The following is a 27,108-nucleotide window of genomic DNA, read 5'->3' on the forward strand; positions in this document are numbered from 1 at the left end:
AATAATGCCTGCGCGCGAGAGGCGTCTTACGAGCTTAGAATAATAAAGAAGCTGGCGCGCGAGGCGACTTACGAGCTTTGAAAATAATAATTGAGCTGGCGCGTAAGGCGACTTACGAGCTGTGAAAGTAATAAAGCTTGCGCGCGAGAGGCGTCTTATGAGCTATAAGAATAATAATTGAGCTGGCGCGTGAGGCGACTTACGAGCTGTGAAAGTAATAAAGCTTGCGCGCGAGAGGCGTCTTATGAGCTTTGAAAATAATAATTGAGCTGGCGCGTGAGGCGACTTACGAGCTGTGAAAGTAATAAAGCTTGCGCGCGAGAGGCGTCTTATTAGCTATAAGAATAATAATTGAGCTGGCGCGTGAGGCGACTTACGAGCTGTGAAAGTAATAAAGCTTGCGCGCGAGAGGCGTCTTATGAGCTATAAGAATAATAATTGAGCTGGCGCGTGAGGCGACTTACGAGCTGTGAAAGTAATAAAGCTTGCGCGCGAGAGGCGTCTTATTAGCTATAAGAATAATAATTGAGCTGGCGCGTGAGGCGACTTACGAGCTGTGAAAGTAATAAAGCTTGCGCGCGAGAGGCGTCTTATGAGCTATAAGAATAATAATTGAGCTGGCGCGTGAGGCGACTTACGAGCTGTGAAAGTAATAAAGCTTGCGCGCGAGAGGCGTCTTATTAGCTATAAGAATAATAATTGAGCTGGCGCGTGAGGCGACTTACGAGCTGTGAAAGTAATAAAGCTTGCGCGCGAGAGGCGTCTTATGAGCTATAAGAATAATAATTGAGCTGGCGCGTGAGGCGACTTACGAGCTGTGAAAGTAATAAAGCTTGCGCGCGAGAGGCGTCTTATTAGCTATAAGAATAATAATTGAGCTGGCGCGTGAGGCGACTTACGAGCTGTGAAAGTAATAAAGCTTGCGCGCGAGAGGCGTCTTATGAGCTTTGAGAATAATAATTGAGCTGGCGCGTGAGGCGACTTACGAGCTGTGAAAGTAATAAAGCTTGCGCGCGAGAGGCGTCTTATGAGCTATAAGAATAATAATTGAGCTGGCGCGTGAGGCGACTTACGAGCTGTGAAAGTAATAAAGCTTGCGCGCGAGAGGCGTCTTATTAGCTATAAGAATAATAATTGAGCTGGCGCGTGAGGCGACTTACGAGCTGTGAAAGTAATAAAGCTTGCGCGCGAGAGGCGTCTTATGAGCTATAAGAATAATAATTGAGCTGGCGCGTGAGGCGACTTACGAGCTGTGAAAGTAATAAAGCTTGCGCGCGAGAGGCGTCTTATTAGCTATAAGAATAATAATTGAGCTGGCGCGTGAGGCGACTTACGAGCTGTGAAAGTAATAAAGCTTGCGCGCGAGAGGCGTCTTATGAGCTATAAGAATAATAATTGAGCTGGCGCGTGAGGCGACTTACGAGCTGTGAAAGTAATAAAGCTTGCGCGCGAGAGGCGTCTTATGAGCTATAAGAATAATAATTGAGCTGGCGCGTGAGGCGACTTACGAGCTGTGAAAGTAATAAAGCTTGCGCGCGAGAGGCGTCTTATGAGCTATAAGAATAATAATTGAGCTGGCGCGTGAGGCGACTTACGAGCTGTGAAAGTAATAAAGCTTGCGCGCGAGAGGCGTCTTATTAGCTATAAGAATAATAATTGAGCTGGCGCGTGAGGCGACTTACGAGCTGTGAAAGTAATAAAGCTTGCGCGCGAGAGGCGTCTTATGAGCTATAAGAATAATAATTGAGCTGGCGCGTGAGGCGACTTACGAGCTGTGAAAGTAATAAAGCTTGCGCGCGAGAGGCGTCTTATGAGCTATAAGAATAATAATTGAGCTGGCGCGTGAGGCGACTTACGAGCTGTGAAAGTAATAAAGCTTGCGCGCGAGAGGCGTCTTATGAGCTTTGAGAATAATAATTGAGCTGGCGCGTGAGGCGACTTACGAGCTGTGAAAGTAATAAAGCTTGCGCGCGAGAGGCGTCTTATGAGCTATAAGAATAATAATTGAGCTGGCGCGTGAGGCGACTTACGAGCTGTGAAAGTAATAAAGCTTGCGCGCGAGAGGCGTCTTATTAGCTATAAGAATAATAATTGAGCTGGCGCGTGAGGCGACTTACGAGCTGTGAAAGTAATAAAGCTTGCGCGCGAGAGGCGTCTTATGAGCTATAAGAATAATAATTGAGCTGGCGCGTGAGGCGACTTACGAGCTGTGAAAGTAATAAAGCTTGCGCGCGAGAGGCGTCTTATTAGCTATAAGAATAATAATTGAGCTGGCGCGTGAGGCGACTTACGAGCTGTGAAAGTAATAAAGCTTGCGCGCGAGAGGCGTCTTATGAGCTATAAGAATAATAATTGAGCTGGCGCGTGAGGCGACTTACGAGCTGTGAAAGTAATAAAGCTTGCGCGCGAGAGGCGATTTATTAGCTATAAGAATAATAATTGAGCTGGCGCGTGAGGCGACTTACGAGCTGTGAAAGTAATAAAGCTTGCGCGCGAGAGGCGTCTTATGAGCTATAAGAATAATAATTGAGCTGGCGCGTGAGGCGACTTACGAGCTGTGAAAGTAATAAAGCTTGCGCGCGAGAGGCGTCTTATTAGCTATAAGAATAATAATTGAGCTGGCGCGTGAGGCGACTTACGAGCTGTGAAAGTAATAAAGCTTGCGCGCGAGAGGCGTCTTATGAGCTATAAGAATAATAATTGAGCTGGCGCGTGAGGCGACTTACGAGCTGTGAAAGTAATAAAGCTTGCGCGCGAGAGGCGTCTTATTAGCTATAAGAATAATAATTGAGCTGGCGCGTGAGGCGACTTACGAGCTGTGAAAGTAATAAAGCTTGCGCGCGAGAGGCGTCTTATTAGCTATAAGAATAATAATTGAGCTGTGAAAGTAATAAAGGGCCTGCGCGTGAGGCGACTTACGGGCTGTAAGAATAACAACAGCTTGCGCGCGAGGCGTCTTATGAGCTGTGTGAATAATAAAGCCAGCGCGTGAGGCGACTTACGAGCTGTAAGAATACTAACAGCTGGCGCGCGAGGCGTCTTATGAGTTGTGAATAATAAAGGGCCTGCGCGTGAGGCGACTTACGGGCTACTTTATGTCACGCGCCACGTGCAGATGTTGCATGCACGTGCGCGTAGACTTTGGTTTTGTGTTATGCGCCACGCGCAGATGTTGCGTGTGCGTGCGTGTAGATTGTGACATGTGCGAGCATGTGATGCGTAAGCATGTGATGCGTAAGCATGTGATGCGTAAGCATGTGTAATATGCGTGAGCATATGTGATGCGTGAACACTTGGTATGAGGATTCCCAACCCCTAAGTTTGGCGTGTAGCCATATGGGATCTTAGGAGGATTCCCAACCTTGCAGTTTGGCGCGTAGCCATATCGGATATTAGGGGGATTCCCAACCTTGAAGTTTGGTGCGTAGCCATATGGGATATTAGGAGGATTCCCAACCTTGAAGTTTGGCGCGTAGCCATATGGGATATTAGGAGGATTCCCAACCTTGGCGCGTAGCCATATGGGATATTAGGAGGATTCCCAACCTTGGCGCGTAGCCATATGGGGTATTAGGAGGATTCCCAACCTTGAAGTTTGGCGCGTAGCCATATGGGATATTAGGATTCCCAACCTTGAAGTTTGGCGCGTAGCCATATGGGATATTAGGAGGATTCCCAACCTTGAAGTTTGGCGCGTAGCCATATGGGATATTAGGAGGATTCCCAACCCTGAAGTTTGGCGCGTAGCCATATGGGATATTAGGAGGATTCCCAACCTTGGCGCGTAGCCATATGGGATATTAGGAGGATTCCCAACCTTGAAGTTTGGCGCGTAGCCTGATGCGCGCATGCACGGCGATAGAGTGGTGACTCGCAAGTGCGTGTGCATGGCGGAGGTCTCTTGCGCAAAACCCAGATGGTGGTTTCCGCGGCGGCACATGCACGGCTGCGGAGTGAGAACCCCCGGGCGTGCGTACATGGCGGCGGAAGTCTAGTAACCTCTGGATCTGCAATTTAAGAGTCAGATCTGCAACTTTTAACCTAAAATCCAGGTCTGTAATCTAGACCTAGATCTGTAAATCAGATCTGGACAGATCTGAAGATTCGGAGCAGAATTAAAACCATCACAGATTCGGAGATCCTGAATCACAGATTCACAGATTCGGAGATCTGATCATTCGAATCACGGATTTTTCTTCTTGCCAAGATCTGGAAGCCTCTTTTTAGGTCTATGGATCCTTTTGAGCTTTAAATAGAACAAGCTTTGAAGCCTTTTTCTGTAAACTTCCAGATCTGCGTTTTTCTTGGGAGAGATCTGACAGCCGAGATGAAGATCGAAGGGCAGTTCGTTGCCGTCCCACGGATGGCGCCAATGTCGAAGCACGAAATGAATCTTACCTGATCCATGACGATGTTTCCACGGATTTTCGAGATGAACGAACCACGTCTTGATCTTCTTCTTCTTCTGCGGCTGCGCCGGCGACCTGCAATGTCGAGACCTGCAATGGTTTCGGGGGTGTGGAGGCGACTGCTAAGATATCCTGAGGATTTCTTGTTCACAGACACAAAAAGTGGTGGTGGCTCTTACTGAGCATGACCCATGATAAGGAGGTGGAGACCTCCTTATATAGAGTCTCATGGCCACCATCATGGTACCCTAATGGGCTAGGGCCTAGCCCAGTTAGGGTTACCTCCACAAAACCCCATCGGCCCAATAACATCGTATTAGTCCATGTAATGAAATAAGCCAAACATAATAGATTTAGGGTCGTAGAACCGGGTTTTAGTACCATACCCCTACAATGACATAGGCTAAATAAAACTTGTCTTACCCATATTATTATTATTATTAATTTGATATTTAGAATGTTCTTCAATCAAGAATCAAGATTAAGGAATCTTTTAAACCAGTATTAATATTAAGTAACATGAACAAATAAGTACTTAACTTGCAAATGTGACAAATTAATGGCATTCAGCAGTTTGACCAATATGTCCACATGACCAATCAATTCACAAAAACTTCACCCTAAAATTCATTGACCATCACTTTTTAATTATTACTTGACGAGATGTTTAATCAACCAGATTCTGTCACGTGTCAGAAAAGATCTTGTCAGAAGCCAAAATATATCTCGTCGGAAGCCAAAAGAATCTAAGCCTAAATAATCCCTACGGCTCTGACGATTTTTTCAAAAAAAATCTAGCGACCCAACAGTTTTTTGGCATGTGGCAGAATCTAGTTGGTTAAAAATCATATCGAATAATGATCAAAAAGTGATCGGGTCGACGGGTTTTAGGGTGGACATTTTGAGAACTGGTTGATCAAATGAGCGTTATGTCGACGCTGGCTTGTCAAATGAACATTTTGTTGACACTGAACAGTCAAATGAACATTTTGGTCATTATACCTTTTTCTTTTTTATGACATTAATAAGACATGATATTCATTTTTTTAAGAGAATCTTGCCTAAATGTTCACTTTTCGGTGCATTCTTGTACTTTGTGCAGCAATGACAGTACACTTTTCGGTTCGGTTTTGCCAGCTTTGAATTCTGTTCAGTTTTCGGTTCCTACAAAAAAAAACTAGGAAACCGAAACCCGAGATTCTTCAAAAAGTACACGAAAAGTGAGAAATGTAAACCAATATTTCTTGTTATTTATGTTGAACTATTGATTCAACCATAACTAACATATATATACATATGACATTATCAATTCTTTAAATCAGGCAAATATTAATATTACACCATCAGATTTTCCCTCTATTACAACTGCAGAAGCCGAAAAACTCAGCTGAAAAGTCGCTTGAATGCAGCATGATCGGGTAGGTATGGGCTGCGTCGGTTGATGGTTCAAATGACTAGTTAGTTTCATTATTTGATCATGCTAGAATGGTTGTACCGCATGCATCAGGAGCGTGTTTTCCGTCCTCGAAAACCAAGTTTCCATTAACAAAGGTGGCCACAACTTTTCCAGTGAGTCTTGAGCCCATGTATGCAGATATGCTCTGCATAAAAAAAAATATTGTGGTTAGTTTTTATTTTTGACTTTTATGGTCAAATATGTTACTTTAAGAATGTCGAATACGGGTTTTCAGACATCGATTTTCATCTTTCGCTGGCCGTTTATATAAACTCTAAACATAATTAACAATATTTTCTAAAAATTTTATGAATTTATAGTAATGCTGGCTACAATGGTATTGATTATGAAAGTCAAAGTTGACTAAAGAAAGTCAAGAAGCAAAAGCTCATACCGGATGCTTAACGTGTACGGTATGATTTTCGTCAAGGTCAAACTCGCTTTCGGTGTCCCAAACAACAATATCTGCATGCTTTCCTATTTCAATAGCTCCCTGCAAATATTAATCATATTGTCAGTTTGTCATTCCGCATTCGTTAAGCTAATTAACGATTTGTATTTATATTAACACGAATAAATTATTAAAAAAAAAAGCGTTTACGGTTTACCTTAAGATCTTGGCTAGCAAGTTTAGCAGGTTTCTCACTCCACCATGAAACTAATTTCTCTAAAGTCACACCATGTTTAAGCCCATATGACCATGTCACAGGAAGAACAAACTGAAAACCAATATAAAATTTTGCTCATTATCCTATACAAACACAATAAATGTTTTAGTATCAAAAGACCCGAGAAACAACTAACCTGTAACGAAGATATACCGCCCCACGCCCTCAAAAAATCACCTTCAGAAAATAGTTTGAGCTCCGGTACAGATGGTGAATGATCCGAGCTTAACATATCAATATCCCCATCCTACATAGTTTTCATCATACATTAATATAGGATGCTACTATGCATATCGTATAACTTCTGACACAACACACCACTGTCACATCAGTCCGTTTCAGTAATGTTATACGGGCCGTATAACATTATGTGGCCCGTATAATATGTGAAAAATGTTATACGTCCCGTATAACCTGTCACTGATGTGTGGATAGTATGTCAGTGGTGTGTGTATGAAAATTTTCCGCTAAAATAACTTTTTTTGTTTAACTTTTCAAACTACAAGTAAATATTTTGGTAATGCAGCATGTGTATGGGAGTCGAATTTACCAATAAGGCTTCCCAAAGTTTTTGTCTGTTTGGTTCATCGCGAATGGGCGGTGCACACTTGAAACGAGTATCACCATCTGGGATCTCTTCGGCTGAAAAGGCAAGATAATGTGGGCATGTTTCAACAGTTAAGCTATCACCGTTACTTTTCGCTTCCTATACATGAAAAATAAAAATAATAATAATAATAATAATAATAATAATAATAAAATATATTATCATAGCCATTTGTTAGCTTTATTGTAAATGCCACAAAGTGTTTACCTTGATAAGTTCTAAAGACGATCTAGAATCCGAGAGATGAACAATGTGAACATGAGCTCCTTCTGCAGGACCGCCAATTCTAGTGTCTTTCGATACTGATAGCAACTCTCTAATGGCAGCTTCTTCCCTGGATAAAAAAACATATTTTTAGAAAATAATTTTTTTTCTGATCTAAAAGTGCAAATATTACATATACATGTTGCGGTAGACCGTTAAGGAAAGTATGCATACCACGAGGCGGGCCTGGTTTTAAGATAAGTAGAATAGGACCGCGGATCACCTTCACCGTCTATCAGTTCAATTTCTTGTTGTTTTTCAGCATGTACAAGTAAAGGTCTCTTGTACTTAGCCAGCACAGATAGTCCCTCCTATAAAAACAAATCGGATATCCATAAAACATAAAAAAAAAACACAATTTTGAGAAAAAAAATAAAATATGAAAGACTACATTTTCGACTACTTAAGTACCTTGATATGGGTAGCATCTGTCATGGGAAAGTCATTGATTCCTGAAGGACACATGAAAGACTAAAGATGTATATTCAAGAAACAATTTACGATATGTCAGATAACGAAAAACGAGAGTCTGAACTCTGAACATATGTATTTTAGAAAATATATGAATGTGGTTGGTTTTGTACCTTTAGACCAAGAGCACCTGCGTTTAGAAGATTTTCTAGTATGCTTGCATTAAATGCGTTTTCGGGTACTAGACCTCCCCAAAACCCTGCGTACAAGAAGTAAAGATTCATAAGTAAATGAGTTGAAGTTATCGTGGTTCACTGAATTTATTATTATTATTATTATTATTATTATTATTATTATTATTATTATTATTATTTTGTTAGGTTCAGGAGTTTACCGACGTTAACAAAGATCCTTCCTTTTGCAGCCTCTAACTGTCATGATAAAAGAAAAAATAAAAAAAATTAGAGAAAATAATTTAAAAAATAAAATAGATTGTAGTGTATAGATTAAGCCTTATTCACCTTGAGTCGTAAGGTTTCTTTAGAAACAGTAGATGGATAACTATTAAGAGGCATATCTATTAATGTTGTTATACCACCTGATATAAACAAAGATATGAATTAGCATTTAGCAATGTATTATTTTTAATCATGTCTTGTTTTAACATTTTAATAAAATATTATCTAATCAACATACCAGCAGCAGCAGCCTTCGTTCCGGAAGGAAATCCTTCCCATTCTGTCCTCCCGGGATCATCAAGATGCGCATGCCTGCGGTCAACACACGGTCAAATTGTCAGTCGTGTTTTACATGTAAAAGATTTAAACTTTGTGACGCTTTGATCATTAAAGTTCATATTTTTGATATTATATTCAATCAATAGAATTTATAGGGATTTTCTTACACATCGATTAAACCAGGCATTACAACGGCTTCTCCATAATCAATCACGGGCTCATTCTTGACTCTTTCGAGCCAATCCTTTTCTTTAACCAAAGATATGATGCTCCCGCCGTTAATCTCAGCTGCCCATTTGCAAAATCAATAATATTAACGAAATAGACGCGAAAAGCAGTTGACTTTTAAAGTTCTGTTACTTTTCCAAATTTAAAACTCATTACAAGTTTTAAATATTTTAGGGGTAATTTAGTAATTTTGAATCCACCAAGAATAATCAGCTTATTTATATTCATAAATTTCGTCACGGTCGTTACCTGCACCAGAAAATATCTCATGAGGTGTCACGATACGTTTGCTAGCGATCCAATAATGCTGATGAGGAAGAAGGCTGCATCCACTTGTCGTCGGCTGTTGAATACACATTTCATATAATGTTATACAAGACAATGCAACAAGTCAGCAATACATGACAACTTATATATGTCAGATTAAGTGTCCCATTGCCATGTTCCAAATTGCTAGCAAGTGCATGTGACACAGAAAAACAGATCACATCCCCCCCCCCAAAAAAAAAAAAAAAAAAAAAAATCCCAACCTACCATGTTCTCTATATTAGGCGCTTATGGATGTAAAGATTGCCTAAAAATCATATCTTTAGGTGCTTATGGGTGTAAAGATTGTCTAAAAATCACATCTTTAAGATAAAGTTTCGATATATTTGATTAAAATAGTCGAGAACTCGAATCTTTGAAGAGATATATAGGAATAGAAGATGAATAGCAATAGAGCAATCATCTTCACCCTTGGATGCAGTCAAGCTAAAAGATTTACGAATTCTCGGTCTTGTTTCAAGCTAAAAGGTTTAAGAGTGGTAGTTCTGGTCATGAGAGCAGTCCATCTACATAAAAAAAGCTGCAACTAAACACAAGACTTTTGTGTTCAATCAACAGAACTAATAAGCTTTGATCAAACTGCTTACAATAATACCACACAATAACGGTCAAACATGCCAAAAAACTGATACGGGTCAATTACTATAGAATTATACGGACATAAAACATGTAACATTTGCCCCCTCGTACCAACCAATATTTAAGTCACGACATTCCTTGTTAATTCATATTATTCACGTATATTATATAGTAACGAATTAAACTAACATCAAACTATTATATCACCGCTAACTATGGGGCAGCTAAACAAATACCACTAACATATTATCCAAACATCAATAACGTGTCTTACAGACCGTATGACATAAAGAAAATGGTCATATGAAGGATAAAATATTAAAATATACCCGTATGACCATTTTCCACCCAATCATATTGCCCGTATGATGTGACAGGGCTAGCATGACCCTAATTAATCAAATTATACCCAACCCTCAATCATTACACACTCTCCAACAACATCCAAAAACAACCTAGGGAATCATGTTACAACATAAAGATTATTGACATAAACCATATATTAATATTAATAAATCAACAATCACTCTTATCAAATAGTGTGTATATCAATATCACAAACAATAAACAAACAACACAAACCTGTGGAGAGCTATAACCAGAGTAAAATATGTATAGCAAATATAAAACCAGTGGCAAGAAAGACACAAGAAACCTCCATGTTCCAGCCTCCATCTCACCGGAAAATAAAAGGTATCTTTAGCCTTAAAGATAATGAGATTCCGGGAATCTGGATGTGTTGTGAAGTGGGGTTAAGTTTATATGGAACAAGTGACCAATGGGAGATAAGTACAAGTGGTGTATAATGCACAGGTAGTCCAGTGGGACCTGACTCACTGATTTTCCATTTTTAAAAGAGTGTGACAAAAATTATATTATCTTTTGGATTTAATAATAATGTGGTATCTTTTGGAAAGTATTAAAGTGGTTTTATTTTAGGTAATGAATGATTTATGAATAATGTGGAAGTATGATGAAGTGAACCACCATTATAAATTTATTATTGAGTGTGGCTTGTTTAAACCGGATCAAAATTTGATCCGGTTTTTTTACTAGTTTTCCAAGTGACGAGCATTGGAGCAACGTTGAAGTTGCTGTCATGTGACCTAGAGGTTACAGATTGGAGTCTTGATAACAACCTTTTGTAGAAATGTTGGGTAAGAATGCGTATGTCAGGTCAAGTGTTATAATAAACCGAAGATTGTGTATACCTACTTTCCCTATTTTTAATATTCAAGCAGCTACGACTTTAACGTCCCTCATTCAAATAATACTACATAAGGCGCATTCGATTATGTTACTCGACTCGAATTAGTTTTTTCTTTATATTTAACGATACAACCGGCCCATGAAGAAAAAGAAACTAGGTCCGCCACAACAAAGAAGAGTAAAAAACGACGCATATTGGTTCTTATTATTTATTTTAGTTATTTTTTTAAATTAAGGGATTTATTTATTTTAAAAGTATTAATTACATCGAAGCAAAAAAGCAAACGGACAACAAGTTGCGCCGTTACCCGTTTTGAATTGCAGAAACTACATTGATTAAATTTAGTTATATGTTGGTAAATGTGAGCAAATTTATATCCAGACTAATATAATCTTACAATAATAATAAAAGAAAATATTAAAGCTTAGTGTCAAGTTTACATTTCTCCTATTTCCTAATCTCTCATCTCATTCATTTTAGCTATTCATGGGTGATGGGTCAAAACCATTTTATCAAGTGGGTTATAACATAGTGTGGATTTTATTCATTATTGAATTAAGTTTCATTTTCATACCTGATGTTTGACCAATTACCAACTTTAGTACTTTTTTTTATATTTTTTGCAGATCAGCACCTGACGTTTCCATTAAAACCTTGTTATTTTAGTATTTTTTGTTAACCACACGTTTGTTTGTTTTTTTTCCATTAAATCTATATTAAATTAATTTATAAGTATTTTGAGAATCACAATTAAAATAATATATCTAATTTATTTTTATTATTTGACTAATCCCGTGTTATACACGGGTTCAAAAGCTAGTTGTCTATAAATAAAGGCTCTTTTCATATACAATTATAAACTTTCTGCTAAAATTTATAGCATTTTTGTCAATTGAAAATCATTGTCAACTTTTGTTTGTTAAATTGAATTCTTACACCCTCAACATGCATTACTTCAGTTTTGTTAAATAACATTAACATCCAAGCATGAACAAGTACAAAGTTTAACAGTAATCATATTAACCACAACTTCAATACAAATAAACTTTTAATCCAATTTAATACCATTTTGATATTCCAAAAATGACATGTAAACTAAATCCCTAAAATGCTTTATTATCCATTATTATTCATATTTTGTATATTCAAATCTTCAATACAAAATCAAAATATACAATCCCACAAACAAACAAATAAATTGTTTACAAAACCACTCTTAACCCTCCGCGGTTCGTTTACATAAGCAAAGTCGACGATGACCACCAACACGCCAAGCATAGAACATTAACGCTCATCACAAGTTCGCTTTTAAAAACACTGAGAAATGACTCAAATGAGTCCGGTATACGCATATAAATATATATATTCTACCTCAAATATGAATCATAGGCATCAAAGGGTGAGTTGGGGGCAAGAAGTGGGAGCTTGTCTATGTACATGAAGAATCTTTTAAGATTTCCCCATGTTATTGTGGCCATATCCATCACTTCTTTTCGGTTAACATACACCCATAACTCACCCGGGTCCGCTTTTCTAAGGCTGACACGACAGAACGGGCACGACAATGATCTTGTTCGCCTGCAATTTGTTCCACAACAGCTTTTAGTAATCATTTTGCCAACGGGTTGACAAGATGCAAATGGGTTGTAATCAAGTTGTAAAAATAAATGCGAAATATTGGTCGAAAACAGGATGACCTTATAGGGGTGGCAAATGGGTCGGGTCAGGTCAAAACGGGTCATGGGTCGGAACGGGTCAATTAAAAAAAGTTGTTTCGGTTCGGGTCAGAACGGGTCAGGGTCGGAATAGGTCAATTAAAAAAGGGTTGTTTTGGTTCGGGTCGGAACGGGTCATGGTCGGAATGGGTTAGAACAGGTATCAGACCGTTCGACAACGGAGGAAACATTTTAGTTTTTTTTATATCTTTTGTTTTATTTATATTTTGAGTTATGATTTTTTTATTAATTTTTTTGAATCTCATTTTTGAGGGGCCTTTTTATTTCAACCCATTCTGACTCATTCCCATTTTTCTCTTGACCCATTTGGACCCGCTCCAGCGTTTTCTTTTTTCTAGTGTCTCATTTTAACCCATTAAGCACCAAATCAACCCAAAAGGATATTTTTATGACCCAAAATAAGTTGTACGGGTCACAATTGCCATATATTATTTTTAAACAAGTTGACATATTTTAAGCAAACGGGTTAAAACACCTCAACTCAAACACGACGTTTAATAACGGGTTACATAAGATTACCTAACCCGTCTGATTCACCACCAGGGTAACCGAAACTAATGTATTGGAAAACTTGTACTGTACAACTATGAATACACTTAATGGATCAAGAATCATACCAGACATTATAGCAATTTGAACACATAGCATGTGTACATGTTGGTAGCACAAGTTTGTCATTAGCTTCCATACAAATTCCACATTCTTCTTCCGATTCAATATCATGATCCAAACATCGACATCCGTCATCATTGTCATCATCGAGATAATCGTCATGTTCTTGTTTTGAACATCGTTCGCCGCATATCTTCTTCTGCTTTCTATCTTCCGAATTAGTCACTCCGCTTTGAAGTTGCATTAAAGATGGATATATAATACCTGTTTTTGACATCAATAACGCAATTTGTTTTTATAATTTTATAAAGTTTACACAAAATAAAGTAAAAAACTGATTATTTCATAACTAAATTTCAGTTTGACCGTACCATAAAATTCTCGAATGCTTGCCTTCCGTTCATGTGTCGACATCGTTGTGGTGCCATCAACATAAACCTGTAATGCATTAAACCAAGAAAGATATGGTATTCAATCGATAAATGTAAAATAATAATAATAAGTTTGTATTTACTATGAACAAAAGTAAGGATTTTTAACCTTGTAAATTAGGATCCTCAACAGACCAAGCGCGCCTGCCAGGTGGCAATCGGACCACTGCACAAAGAACAGCAAAAACTGTGCGGCTGCACTGTAAGACATTCGCATCTGCACACACGCACCATCACACTCCTGTCTTAAATCAGACGCTCTGCAAAAAAAGGTTCAAGAAAACATAGCAAACATAACTACCTAGGTTCATCCAACTAAATATTAAGGTCATTTTAGTCCTTTCACATATGAAATAGGAAAAACTATCGAATTTATGAACAGATAAGTGATTAAGAAGGTCAAAACCAAAACACATGTCATCTTACTGATTTATGCGAATCCTTAATACTTTTAAGAAACTTTTGATCATTGTATTATAAAATACTAAATATAATACAATTTCACATCATAACATAACAAAATGTAGGATCATATCAACAAATTTTTTTAAACTTAAATCATAAACGATTTGACCGATTTTAACTAAAATCATAGCATATCATAACAACCGGTGCAGACAAAACAAGTTGTTGGGCTTATAAGATTTGCCTAAAGATACAAGAACGAATTAGTATAATTAACCAAAACGAAAAACACGCAAGCGATTATCGTGAATAACTCGCACGTATATTAATCAAAATATATAACTCAAAAACTTATTATATCTCTCAAACCATAATGTTAACTCTAACTTTGCTAACAAAAAACCTAATAATCTTAACTTGGTCATTAAGTAACCCTTTTCTCGGATCAAACGACAATTGAGCCAATATAGATGTTATAATCTTATTGTTGGGAATCATAAGGATTTTCCTTTAACAATAATGTGCAAGAAAATTAAAAATATATATATAATAATGACTAAATAAGCTACCCACACAAGATAAAACCCTATTCAATTTAAAGTTTCTTTTTAACTAGCAAAAAGGTGACACCAAAACACCATCATTTTCATAAAAATTTAACACAAAACAGAGGAAATTGAATAGCTTCTTACAGGATTTAATCTACAAAAATGTGCAAAAAAATTTTAAAAATTAAAAAAATAATAATAATTATAGTAATAACAAAATAAGCTAACCACATAAGATAAACCCTAAGGTTTCTTTTCAACTAGCAAAAAGGTGCCACCTTTATCCAATCAAGAAACAATCAATTTAACAAAACTTATATCAAACCAAAAATCAAAACAAACCCAGATCACAAACTGTTCAAAACCATCTAATATAAAAAACCCACAAATTAATTCCCATAAAACAATCAAAAAAACCATCAATTTCATCAAAATAGTGAAAATACTCAACACGAAAACAGAGTAAATTGAACAGCTTCTTACAGTGTATTAGCATGCTGAATATCTGCTTCAAGAAGTTTAAGAGAATCCTTAAAAGATGTTCTCATTGAACAAAGGTTTCGGTGATCGAACATCTAGTGATTCTTGATTGGTTTATAAATATTATTATTATTATTATTGTTATTATTATAAACCCTGAAAATGTAATTGAAGAAGACGAAGTGTGTTACTGTCATGATGCCACGTGGAGGTGAGTATTGTGTAACACCTATGGCCTTTGAAGCTTTCTCGAAGGATCGTTATTTGTAGTTTTGTAATAATATGTGTTAGTGATCAAATTTTGGTATTTAGTATACACTCCTCTATGACTATGACAATAACAATTATTTTTCTTTTATAATTATTTAGTCGAGTTTAACAAATCATGCATAATAATCAGGGGAGGTTTGAAGAGTGTGCGAGTAGGGATGTAAACGAGCCGAACTGCTCGCGAGCTACTCGAGATCGGCTCGTTAAAAAGCTCGATCGAGCCGAGCTTAATCGAGCCCGAGCCCGAGCTCAAGCCTAAAAGTAAGCTCGTTTTAATAAACGAGCCCGAGCTTCACATATCGAGCTTGAGCTGGCTCGCGAGCCTAAATGAGCCTGCCATTTATATATTTTTTTAAATATATATTTAATAATAATTAATTAATATATATAATATTATGAAAAAATAAATAAAAATAATTACATAATATATATTATTTTATACACAAACTATAATAGAAAAAAAATATAAAAAAATAATTATAATTATATAAAAAATAATTGATATAAATAGTAAACGAGCTGAGCTCGAGCTTGAAGATCTACCCACGAGCCGAGCTCGAGTTTTGAAAATGTAGCTCGAAAGGAGCCGAGCTCGAGCTCGAGCTCTGTGTAAGTTAAACGAGCCAAGCCCTGGCTCGTTTGCACCCCTATGTGCGAGCCGCATCATCAGCTGGGTCACATAAGTTTCGGGGGCAGAAACTTTTTTATACATAAGTTTCGGAGTATATGTCTTTTGGTGTTAAAAATAAGGTTATTTGCAATGGTTTATGCGATAATTACATGCTCAGAATGATTTCTGCTTATAATAAATCGGTCCATAAAAGTTTTATCCATGTACATTAGCAAATAAAAGAATTTCGTTAAGGCCTACGGGCCTTTTTATTTTAGCTCGGTTGAGGTATTTAAATTCTCGAAGACGGTTGATGTCTTCAAGACCAGTCAGCATGGTTTTTAAAAGATTGGGTTTTGCAATTCAAAAATGGGTAGTGGCGCAGCTGGTTGCTCGTTTGTCATATGTTTCGATAATGTAATCACTACTTTTCAGTTTTATAATACTAAATACAAGGGTCTTGTAATGAATTTATTCTATTTCTTAGGGTACTCGGGTACCATCGGTTTGGACCATTCATTTTCATTTTACTAGAGAACGTGGTTCTATGTTGAACGGGAATATCAAATGAATTAGATGAAATATATTAAATTTACGCAAAAATAAAGGTTTAGATGTAAAAAAATATTATTTCTTTACATGTGTATTGTTAACCGAAATCCGAACTTATAGTTTAAAAGAGCAACAACTGATGGTTACCCGAGGAGGCTATAGTAGCCCATCCTCAATACCGACGACTCTCCTCCATTACAAATGACCTATGCTATCAAATTTCTCAAAAGGCACACAAAATAACGTTCAGTGTAATCAAAATAATGTTTTTATAACTGGACTGGTCTTTAGACCGCACATTTATCAGTCCATTGGAAGGATTGGTCGGTATGGTTTCTAAAACCGATCATGTAAAAGAATTTAAAAGTAACAAAAGAAACTATTACAATAAGAAAAGTACAAAGCCTAAAATAAACAAAATACGAAGAAGTAGTAAATGAATTAGTAAATGTGATTTTGAAAAAGAAAAATGTAATAAAAAAAAAACTTGTATTTCTGACTAGTGGTTCAAATAGACTAGTTATATAACATGTTTCATGTTTGACTGTCCCGTTATGAAAACAATGGTTATAAGTGAAGAAACACTAAATGACTCCGGCAGATTAAGGATAATCTGGGGGTTAAGTAGATGTTTCCCACGAGGGTTAGGTCCGGCAAAGATGGTTATTCTTCTCGACCTGCAAAACAGACACCGTAAGCTCGTCACTGAGAAGGGGGGGTTCCTCCTTGTGACCACCCTCCGGCGTGAGAATCAGACTAGATTGCTCTGAATATAAGTGTATATATTGAGAGAGATAGCTAGAGAGAAGATAAGATAACATGAGATCATGATACCGTTCCAAGGTGTTGGAGTATTTATAGCCGAAGGTAGGTTTCCAAGCAGGTACGCCCAGCTGTATAATATTCCTTTTCCACCAACTACGGGCTATGTTCGTGCCACGATGGGAGTTGGTGGGTAGGCAGCGGCTGATGGCGACGTTTTGTACTGGAGCGTGCTCCTCCTCGTACTATTGTCGGTGAGCTGTCACCCTGTGATTGGTTCATGGGTCGCTTTTACCATATCTTGTCTATTTGTCCATACCTTGGTAGGTATAGTACAAAAGATCTTCTGGAAGCGTACGGACTGGCTCTTTTGGGCGGGAATATTCCCGCCCTGCTCATTCCTTCAGGTGACATTGCTAAAGAGTTAGTGCCTTATGCGTGTAGCTTTACTGTTAGTGCGGGTAGCCTTCCTTCTTGGTTTGTACCTACAGCTGCGGGAACAGGCAGGGTACTGTACCAAGGGAGGCTTTCCTGCGGGAACAGCTGGCTTACTGTGTGTAAGGTCTTCATCTCTCTGAGCATGGTGGGTCCTGCGGATCCAGTTGGTACAGCTGCAGCGGCTACCACGGTTGTGAGTTCATCTCAAATGAGTTCATCTCCGATGGTCTCCGCCTCCATGGCTTCTACATTGCTGCGTTCGGCGCCAGCGACTACCTCGTCCTCGGCCGGTGCTTCAGGTATGTTTAGAGTTGGGGCCTCTAGACTTACCTCTGTTGATGAGGGAGTCCAACCTTTGCCTCCTTCCCATCTCCTTGACCTCTTGGATGGATATCCTTTAGGTTCAGGTGATGGATTTAGCGGCTATCGGCCTGTTGTCGACCCTACAGGTGCGTGGAGTTACTTTGGCCTTTTATCCATTCTTATCATTTTTTCCTAACTGTTTTTTTGTTTTTGCAGTTTCGGATTCCAATGAGGTGTATGCTCCAAGGTGGAATATCCGCCGAGGAACAACCCTAAGGACGGCTGCGGACTGTGTCGACTGGGCGGACCATGCCGCTCCGAGCGGCGCGTTGGGGGAGGCAATGGCTAGCTACGAGGAGGGTAGGCTGTCCAACGAGCTCCGAATCCTCCTCGCCCGGATGCAGCCGCGCGTCGAGTTGCTTTGTCGTGAAAACGACAAGTTAAATACTGCGCGTAGCCTGGAGGTGGCTCAGGCGCGTTCGCTGCGGGAGGAAAACAAGAGGCTCGCCGCCATTGCTGCGAAGAAAGATAAGGCCTTCAAGGACCTTGAGGTCGAGATCCAGGCCAGGCATGAGGCCCGTTCCAAGGCTACCCAAGCTGTTAACGAACAACTTAGGTTGGCCAAGGAAATTGCGCGTAATGCGACCGAAAAGGCCACCAAAGCTGAAGCCGTTGCTGAGCCTCTGCGCGCTGAGAACGAAGAGCTTAAAGCCAAACTAGAGAAGCTTCAGCAGGCTCATGATGCTTTGGCTTTAGAAGATGCCAAGAAGCTGCAAGAGCTCTTGGATCAGAAGGGTATGCTTGATCGCACTGAGCGCAAGCTTAAGGGCGTTGAAGAGGCTGCTGCCAAGGATGTGTTGCTTGCCAACCTCAACAAGAATGAAGCCGAACGCGCCCGCGATCAAGCTGAACTACCCTTCAAGAAGCTCTGGCCAATAAGGGATGGCTTCTACGAGAAGCGTTGCCGCAGGTACGCATAGTTCCTTAATTTCTTTGCTTTACGCTTCTTTATACTTAGAAAAGTTATATATATATATATATTTGTAGGTTGTGCATCGGATTTTCGCGAACACATCTTATGACGATGCCATGAGTGCAGCCCTCAACGCTTCTCATGAGGATGGGGAGAAAGCTGGTTTCCTGCTTGGTCTAGGATTTGCAGAGAAGGGCATCCCGCCTTCTAACTTTCCTTTACACGATGTTGACACTGAAGCTGCCTACGACCAAGCAGTGAACCAGTATGCTGCCTTCCCGCATCCGGTTATGGAGAAGGTGAATGAAATTGTTGCTGCTGATGACGGGCTAGCTGTTCTCAAAGCTTTCCTTGAACCGCCGCAGCCAACTGATGGTGCGGGTTCAAGTGGGTTCGGAGAGAGTGGTCCCGAAGCTTGAACCTTGAGATTCCTTCCAACCGTTAGGGTAGATTTGTATTTTTGTAGGCGGGTATATACCTAGCCATTTTGTAATGTTTGAACTTTTATTGTGAATATAAATGTTTTGTTAACGCCTTGCCTTGTAAACATTATATGACTTGCTCATGCATATTTTAGTTTAACTTATCAATTTTCTAAGTGTTTTGAATAAGTTAACCTTTCGACGCGTGATTGATAATAGGTTAATGTTCAGTTTCTTCTATCATGATTGTGCCGGTAGGACCGTCACTTTCACTTAGTAGGATGACCAAACTTCACCTATATCTGACCTGCGTGAAGGTTTTCCTCATCTTTTCCTTAGAAATTTTCTACCGTTCTTGTGTTTATGCGGGTTTTGCCGCTTTCCACACGCAACGACTTACTTCCTCCCTCTCTTATTTATGCGGTGAATACCAGCATATCAGTGTGGTCAGTTCATAAGTATTAAAGGTAAGGCTATCAACACAATGTGATAAGGAGAATCATTTCCATTAGAAGTGGCTCTAGGCCTTTTCTTTACAAGTTTGGAATTGATCTACATGTAACATCTGCGTAATTGAGCTCCATTCCATGTTCTTGGGATGGGAGTGCCATCGAGCCTTTCGAGCCGGTATGCGCCCTTTCCCAAAACTTCCTTAATAATGTATGGCCCTTCCCAGTCCGGGGCCAGCTTTCCTGGGCGCTCTTGGTTTGAAGCCTCGTTGTTACGCAGTATGTAGTCTCCGACATTGAAGTTGCAGTTTTACCTGCGTGTTGTAGTACTTTTGCATTTGTCGCTTGTAGTTCTCTTCACGCGCTGCGGCTAAGTTTCTGCGTTCTTCTGTTAGCATAAAGTCTAACCGTCTTTCCGCATCATTGTCTTCTGGTTGAGTTATGACTCTTGGTGAGGGTAGACCGATCTCGACTGGAACCATGGCTTCAGTGCCATAGGTGAGGCTGAACGGGGTTTCACCCGTGCTTGCCTTTTTTAGCGTTCTGTTCGCCCAAAGGACGTGTGGAACTTCGTACACCCAGCCGGATCTATGCTCCAAGAGTCTTTTCTTTATGCCGTCGACGATGCTCTTGTTTGCTCTTTCCACCTCACCATTACCCTGCGGGTGTGCCACTGAGGTAAAGGTGTGGGTGATTTGAAGTTCTTTCAGCCACTTTTGTAGCTTCTGGTCAGCAAAGTTGGTGCCGTTATCGCTCACCAAATTCTGTGGAAGTCCAAAACGACAAATAATAAATTCCCAAATAAATTTTTTGATATGTTTTGCGGTTGTTTGGGCTAAGGGTTTTGCTTCTATCCACTTGGTGAAGTAGTCGATGGCTACCACTAGGAACTGAACGTTCCCTGCTGCTGTGGGAAATGGGTCTGTCACATCGATGGCGCCAATGAAGAAACACTAAATGACTCCGGCAGATTAAGGATAATCTGGGGGTTAAGTAGATGTTTCCGACGAGGGTTAGGTCCGGCAAAGATGGTTATTCTTCTCGACCTGCAAAACAGACACCGTAAGCTCGTCACTGAGAAGGGGGGGGGGTTCCTCCTTGTGACCACCCTCCGGCGTGAGAATCAGACTAGATTGCTCTGAATATAAGTGTATATATTGAGAGAGATAGCTAGAGAGAAGATAAGATAATATGAGATCATGATACCGTTCCAAGGTGTTGGAGTATTTATAGCCGAAGGTAGGTTTCCAAGCAGGTACGCCCAGCTGTATAATATTCCTTTTCCACCAACTACGGGCTATGTTCGTGCCACGATGGGAGTTGGTGGGTAGGCAGCGGCTGATGGCGACGTTTTGTACTGGAGCGTGCTCCTCCTCGTACTATTGTCGGTGAGCTGTCACCCTGTGATTGGTTCATGGGTCGCTTTTACCATATCTTGTCTATTTGTCCATACCTTGGTAGGTATAGTACAAAAGATCTTCTGGAAGCGTACGGACTGGCTCTTTTGGGCGGGAATATTCCCGCCCTGCTCATTCCTTCAGGTGACATTGCTGAAGAGTTAGTGCCTTATGCGTGTAGCTTTACTGTTAGTGCGGGTAGCCTTCCTTCTTGGTTTGTACCTACAGCTGCGGGAACAGGCAGGGTACTGTACCAAGGGAGGCTTTCCTGCGGGAACAGCTGGCTTACTGTGTGTAAGGTCTTCATCTCTCTGAGCATGGTGGGTCCTGCGGATCCAGTTGGTCTTTGCGCAGACGTACCTTTTTAAGGTGAGTCTTGCGGGTCCAACTGGGCTTTGCTGGGACCTACCTCTTCAATAAGCTAGCTCTTAATTTTTATAAATCATTTTATTGAAGGGAATATAAGTGTTATATAGATGTGTCCATACACTATGGCTAGAGATTGAGTCCAAAATAATAGCATAACATTATGTATAGATAATATTAGTGGTGGACCAAGATGTTTTTATAGGGGTTGGAAATTTTTGGGTCGGTACTTAGTTACATAAATATTTTTTTTCATATTATGTCTGGTTCGGCAGTTCAGGTTGGGTCAAACCGGTATATAATTTTTTATTGGTACGTTTGACCGTTCCGGTTGGGTCGAATCGTGTCGGATCATATAAGAAAAGGTAACCAAACAAAATATTAGATAACCAAAAAAAGTAGCTGGAGTTTGGACAAGAGCCGAGAGGGACTGGGTCCAGGACGGCAGGGCGACGGCAGCACTCAGCAAGTCAAAAGTGATCGGTGGTGAACCTGTGAAGACGAGAAGTCAAAGGTCGGAGGTCAAGTTTACCCTTTCAAAGAAAGTAGAATTGGGTTGGGTATTGGGCTAAAAATTGGGCAGAGTTTGAATGAGCGATATAATTGGGTTCGGTATTGGACTATTAGACTTAAAAATTAGTATTAAACTCAAATTTAATTAGAAAAATTATTTATATTACATTTTATATAATTATATTTGTAAAAATTTTTATTAGGGTCAGTATCAACGTCTTATGGGGGTCGTCTCGAAATTCCACAGGGGTCGGTCGGGATTTAACGCTATATTAATACTGATTTTTTGACGGAGGACAACAAAGTACCCCCCCCGCGGACTGTCTCGATCATGAACTGAAGCAAACGGCTTTAACTATAGCCAAAACGTTCTAAAGGCATATTTTCGTCCCGAAACTATAAACTGTCACTTTGAAAATGTAATCTGAAAATGATCACAACAGTGTCAAAGTTTATACTAATAATACCATCAACTGCAATCTTATTTTTATAGTATAACTCTGTAAAGTACCGCAATAATAAAATTATACGAGTATAAAAGGTTATGTTTGTACACTCCCTAGCTCACGGGTTGGGCCCCGTTTCTCGGACCAAACAACAATCGAGCCAACATAATCAAGATTCAAGACTATCATATTGTCATGCATACAGTCATACACATTGATCAAGGCTGTTTAAATTTTAAAAAAGCCCGTTTAGACTCGCTAGCGTAAAATCTAAGTGACTTCAGCATAAAGCGCGAGCTCGTTAAGTAACTAAATAAGGTTTAAGACAAGATTTCAAAACAAGGTGCTAAGAATCAAAGTCAATGATAAGAATCAATGTTTGACTTGCATATCATAAAGTCAATGGTAAGAAAGTTAAGATACAAAAATGTCCTTTAAAGTACAAAATAAGTTCACATTACAATAATTAAGTTTCAAACTAAATCATATAAAAATGCTCAAACTTTTGTTACTAAATCAAACTATTATTACGAGCACCTGCGATACTCCGAAATTGTTTCAAAATCTCTGCATACGTTACAATGCCGACTAATGTATAATCTTGTTGAACCACCCAAGCATAACTTACACGAAGCGCGATCATTTGAACCATGACCGCGATCAACGAGTTCCAAGGATGACAAACAATAGCCTCAAACCGTCTCCCAGGATAAAACCGGCCCACACAACCATTTCTAGTGGGCCCGGACTCTTCATCCGACGAGCAACACGAAGATGAAGGCGAAGACAACGGGTTATAAAATTCATCCATAAGGTCCAACATCCCGGTCAAGTTTCTTTCGTGTAACCTTGTTTTGACCAAGTTGACCAAATCGTCTGACGGGCCCGAGTAGTCAATGTAGGCCATGAGGTCCCCGGCTGACAAAGTGGCAATGGCGGCTGCAACGGTCTCGTCACAACACGCAAGGGTAAAAGGGGAAATTTCACCGATTAAACGGTTATCTTTGTTAAGTACTCCTATAGAGGTTTGGTCAAGAAGTGAGCATGATATTAAGGGTAATGTGGTAATTGCGGGGTCGTTGTAGTTGACCGTGAGCGTTGACTTTTCGATAATGTCTAACGCTTCGATGGTGTATGTGGGTAGAGGGGAAAAGATACCGATTGAGTTCAAAAGATATCGAACGACGTCTTCTTGTGTTAGCCAACAAAATTGTTGGTTTTTTATTGAGTTAGTGTATATTGGTATGATCAAGTTTTGAGCACCTTCAAGTATGCAATCTATTGCCTCTAACAAACTGTAAAAAAAAACGTTAAAACATGAAATATTAGTTACTTTTATAATACTAGAAGATATAAGTTTATTAGATTGTCTTATGTATCTTTATCAGTCTTAGGCCCATTACAAGTAACCACCATAAATATTTTATTTACACTTTTGGAGCTTAAAGTAGAATAATGAATAGATAAATGTAAAGGTGTAATGAGTAAAAAAAAATAATTAATAGTTAAAAGAGTGGTGAGCAACTCGAGATCGGTTTGTTGAAAGCTTGAATCGTGTTGAGCATAAACGAGCTCGAGCTTAAAAATACTTGTTTAATAAAATTGCCTAAGCACAAGCTTCACTTGCAAGCTCGAACCAGCTCGCGAGTTTAAGCGAGTCTATTATCTATATCATTTTATTTAACATATTATATATCTTTTTTATAATGATTACTAATATATGAAAATATATGATAAAAATAAGTTAGTGTGTGTGTGTAATTATAACTAAAATATGTACAAAACTAAGTATAAATATAAGTAAAATAATTAACAAATAATAAACGACCGAGTTTGAGCTTAAAACATTACTCATGGGCCAAGCTTAGACTCGGCTCATTTACATCACAGTTAAAAAGGAAAGAGTGAACTGAGGTTTTCGTTTACGTGGTTTGTTTAAATCTACGGTTTTAGTTCAATAGTTTTAAATTTACAATTTTCGTCCATGTGGTTTCATTTCACTTGCGATTAAACCCGAATTCATTAACCCGTTTAACGACCACATTTAACGGGGTTAATGAATTCGGGTTTAATCGCAAGTGAAATGAAAACACAAGAACGAAAATCACAAATTTAAAACTGTTGGACTAAAACCATATATTTAGACAAACCACGTAAACAAAAAACGTAAATTTCTCAAAAGAAAATTATAAAAATCACATGATCTGATTACATCAAGTCATCAAGATATAATATAAAAGGTTGGTTCTTAAGTTTGACTGTAAATAACTAATAATATGAATCTGCTTATGCATTTTGGTACGGATAATATTATAAGATTGAAACATTTAATAAAACCTGACCCACACGGGTAAGAGCAAGACCCACCTAACACCAACTTGTCCATTTCACTTTCTAATTAAAGATGGATCACAAATGTTAGTTCATATATTTCAACCTAACAATCCTAGCTTTGACTTTGAATATGTTATATGCGAATCACGGTTATCATCTTATCTTTCTTACCAACATATTATGGTGTGTGTTGACTTATTTTCAAAACTGTAAATATAATTTTTTTTTATCAACTAAATTCAATCATATAATATATAATATAGAAACATAGATATTACATCAACATAGCAGGTAGGCGGACAACAAGCTGCGCCGCTATCCCTTTCTGAATTGCAAACCTTAGCATGCTAAAGACATACCTCTGCCCCTTTAAAATCGACACATGGCTATGCACAAATTGTAAATAAAAATTATTTGATTAAACTTAGTAATTTTCATTTTCATAAACAATTATGAGTTTCCTTAACTTGAGAGTGTAAACGTGCGAGCCAAGCATGGGCTCGGCTCGTGAGTAATTTTTAAAGTTTTGTTTCTAAAACTCAACCTCGGCATGTAAGTAGTTTTCAAACTCGAGCTCAGCCCATGTTCAACTTATTTGTTACTTATGTAATCGTTTGCCCATGCTCAGCCTATGTAGCTTGTTGCCCGTTTACCTGTCACTTTATTGTAATCGTTTTATAGTAAATTTCTATAAATAAGAATTAATTAAAAAAAAAGTTACCAATTATACTTAATACTATTTTTTTATATATATTATTTAGTTATATTTATCATAACTTAATCATTACTATATTACAATAATAAGTACAATAAAGTGATTTTACATAATTTTAAGTTTAAGTTAAGTAATTCCAATTTTTATAACATATTGTGGACCTTTTTACTAACTTCTCCTTTGTCGTTACATGTATTCTAAATTATCATAACTTTTTCATACATTATTTATTCTTTTTAATTTAAATATGGTATCACAACGTTATTTTTTAATTCACGTTATTACTGGTTTTTGTGTTTCCCCGTCAACTGTTTCATTCCGGATGCAATTCTAGACCAAACTATAAAACTATATATTTAAAATAATAAATATATAATAGGTTCGTCTAGGCTTACGAGCCACCTCGAGCTAATTGAAGATCAAGCTCATTTATCAAACGAACCTACATTTAAACTCGACTCAATTCAACCTTTTAATCAAATTTGATCAAACCACGTCGATTTTTTCATTCCGGAATCAATTCTAGACCTAATTCCGCAATCCCACCATCAAATTCAACAAATTAAAACCAATTTAATCAACAAACTACGAACCTCGAATTCGATTCCAAATGCCGAATCTGCCCATTCACCTTCGAAACAACATCCAACACGTTCGCTCTAACCGCCTCCAACGGACTCAACAAATTATCCTCCTTACATAAATACACAATAACATCAACCATGCATATCTTGCCTACACATATACAATCATTATTGCTCCATATGGTAACATAAGCCTCTCCGGATTGTTTTAACGACGTGACGGCTTCGGCAACGGTAGCGGTGGTTGGCAACGACCTCAACGGTGGCTTTCCAAGGCACAAGTCGGATATCTCGGTTGCAAAAAAGCTTATTGCCATGCAATGGATGGTATGAGGGGTTTTAACGGTAACGGAATATACGTTTTATATTTGGAAATGTAACGTGTGTTAATGGTTTGGTATTTAACTATTTATAGTGTAGAGGAATATTCGGATCCGTAATTTAAGGTCCTTTGGTGTTTAGATATGTGCACTTTCTACCATGAAGTTTGATAATGACAATTTTTATAATTTTTTTCTCGAACTCATATTCAGTTATTAAAGCTCGTCGTAAATTCGTCGAGTTTTGAACGAGTAATTACCTGTTGGGTTTTGGGTTTTGATATGTTATTGGTTGGGTAGACCTGGCCCAAACCTATCGGGTTTTGACAAAATATAACTAATAGATTACAAATAATGATTACCGTAAAATGTTTCAAATAATTGTTATAAACAAGTTTAGATGAATAATATATTTAGAATATTTAAATATATAATATTAAAAAAATTATGTCGGGTAAATGGGTCAAGGTTATCGGGTAATCGGGTAATCGGGTATATTACTAATCACAAACCCACGAGAATTTCAAAATTAATCACAAACTCGTC

At 38.5% G+C, this 27,108-nt stretch overlaps 3 protein-coding genes across 3 annotated transcripts; all 3 read right to left on the reverse strand.

The window, feature by feature from the left end:
* Positions 1-5,591: 5,591 nt before the first annotated feature.
* On the reverse strand, positions 5,592-10,534 carry LOC143534945 (allantoinase-like). The gene is made up of 15 exons (XM_077029311.1): positions 10,269-10,534; positions 9,030-9,123; positions 8,720-8,840; positions 8,512-8,585; positions 8,337-8,413; positions 8,210-8,246; positions 7,989-8,074; positions 7,816-7,875; positions 7,579-7,715; positions 7,348-7,474; positions 7,084-7,239; positions 6,670-6,780; positions 6,474-6,584; positions 6,260-6,358; positions 5,592-6,010 (listed from the first exon to the last, which is right to left on the reverse strand). The coding sequence occupies exons 1-15, from the start codon at positions 10,359-10,361 to the stop codon at positions 5,885-5,887; spliced, it is 1,509 nt and encodes a 502-aa protein (XP_076885426.1). The 5' UTR covers positions 10,362-10,534; the 3' UTR covers positions 5,592-5,884.
* Positions 10,535-11,943: 1,409 nt separating this feature from the next.
* On the reverse strand, positions 11,944-15,313 carry LOC143534917 (E3 ubiquitin-protein ligase AIRP2-like). The gene is made up of 5 exons (XM_077029284.1): positions 15,112-15,313; positions 13,785-13,935; positions 13,616-13,682; positions 13,250-13,508; positions 11,944-12,474 (listed from the first exon to the last, which is right to left on the reverse strand). The coding sequence occupies exons 1-5, from the start codon at positions 15,201-15,203 to the stop codon at positions 12,264-12,266; spliced, it is 780 nt and encodes a 259-aa protein (XP_076885399.1). The 5' UTR covers positions 15,204-15,313; the 3' UTR covers positions 11,944-12,263.
* Positions 15,314-23,024: 7,711 nt separating this feature from the next.
* LOC143534918 (CBS domain-containing protein CBSX5-like) lies at positions 23,025-26,726 on the reverse strand. The gene is made up of 2 exons (XM_077029286.1): positions 26,252-26,726; positions 23,025-23,904 (listed from the first exon to the last, which is right to left on the reverse strand). Exons 1-2 carry the CDS (start codon positions 26,557-26,559, stop codon positions 23,121-23,123), a joined length of 1,092 nt encoding a protein of 363 aa, XP_076885401.1. The 5' UTR covers positions 26,560-26,726; the 3' UTR covers positions 23,025-23,120.
* Between the last annotated feature and the right edge of the window lie 382 nt (positions 26,727-27,108).

This window comes from Bidens hawaiensis, unplaced genomic scaffold, assembly GCF_021521415.1.
Source record: "Bidens hawaiensis isolate Kalapana, Puna unplaced genomic scaffold, B.hawaiensis_p1.1 tig00010382_1, whole genome shotgun sequence".
Classification (NCBI taxonomy): domain Eukaryota; kingdom Viridiplantae; phylum Streptophyta; class Magnoliopsida; order Asterales; family Asteraceae; genus Bidens; species Bidens hawaiensis.

What these genes read in the sequence shown, in the direction of transcription:
- LOC143534945 (XM_077029311.1), bottom strand. Translation starts at nt 10,361, where the DNA reads ATGGAGGCTGGAACATGGAGGTTTCTTGTGTCTTTCTTGCCACTGGTT. An exon ending in TGAGATATTTTCTGGTGCAG is followed by an intron (nt 8,841 to 9,029) that starts GTAACGACCGTG and finishes GCAAATGGGCAG; the next exon opens with CTGAGATTAACGGCGGGAGC. An exon ending in GCGGTATATCTTCGTTACAG is followed by an intron (nt 6,585 to 6,669) that starts GTTAGTTGTTTC and finishes ATTGGTTTTCAG; the next exon opens with TTTGTTCTTCCTGTGACATG.
- LOC143534917 (XM_077029284.1), bottom strand. Translation starts at nt 15,203, where the DNA reads ATGTTCGATCACCGAAACCTTTGTTCAATGAGAACATCTTTTAAGGAT. An exon ending in TGAGGATCCTAATTTACAAG is followed by an intron (nt 13,683 to 13,784) that starts GTTAAAAATCCT and finishes AATGCATTACAG; the next exon opens with GTTTATGTTGATGGCACCAC. An exon ending in AAGCATTCGAGAATTTTATG is followed by an intron (nt 13,509 to 13,615) that starts GTACGGTCAAAC and finishes TGTCAAAAACAG; the next exon opens with GTATTATATATCCATCTTTA.
- LOC143534918 (XM_077029286.1), bottom strand. Translation starts at nt 26,559, where the DNA reads ATGGCAATAAGCTTTTTTGCAACCGAGATATCCGACTTGTGCCTTGGA. An exon ending in CATTTGGAATCGAATTCGAG is followed by an intron (nt 23,905 to 26,251) that starts GTTCGTAGTTTG and finishes TTTTTTTTACAG; the next exon opens with TTTGTTAGAGGCAATAGATT.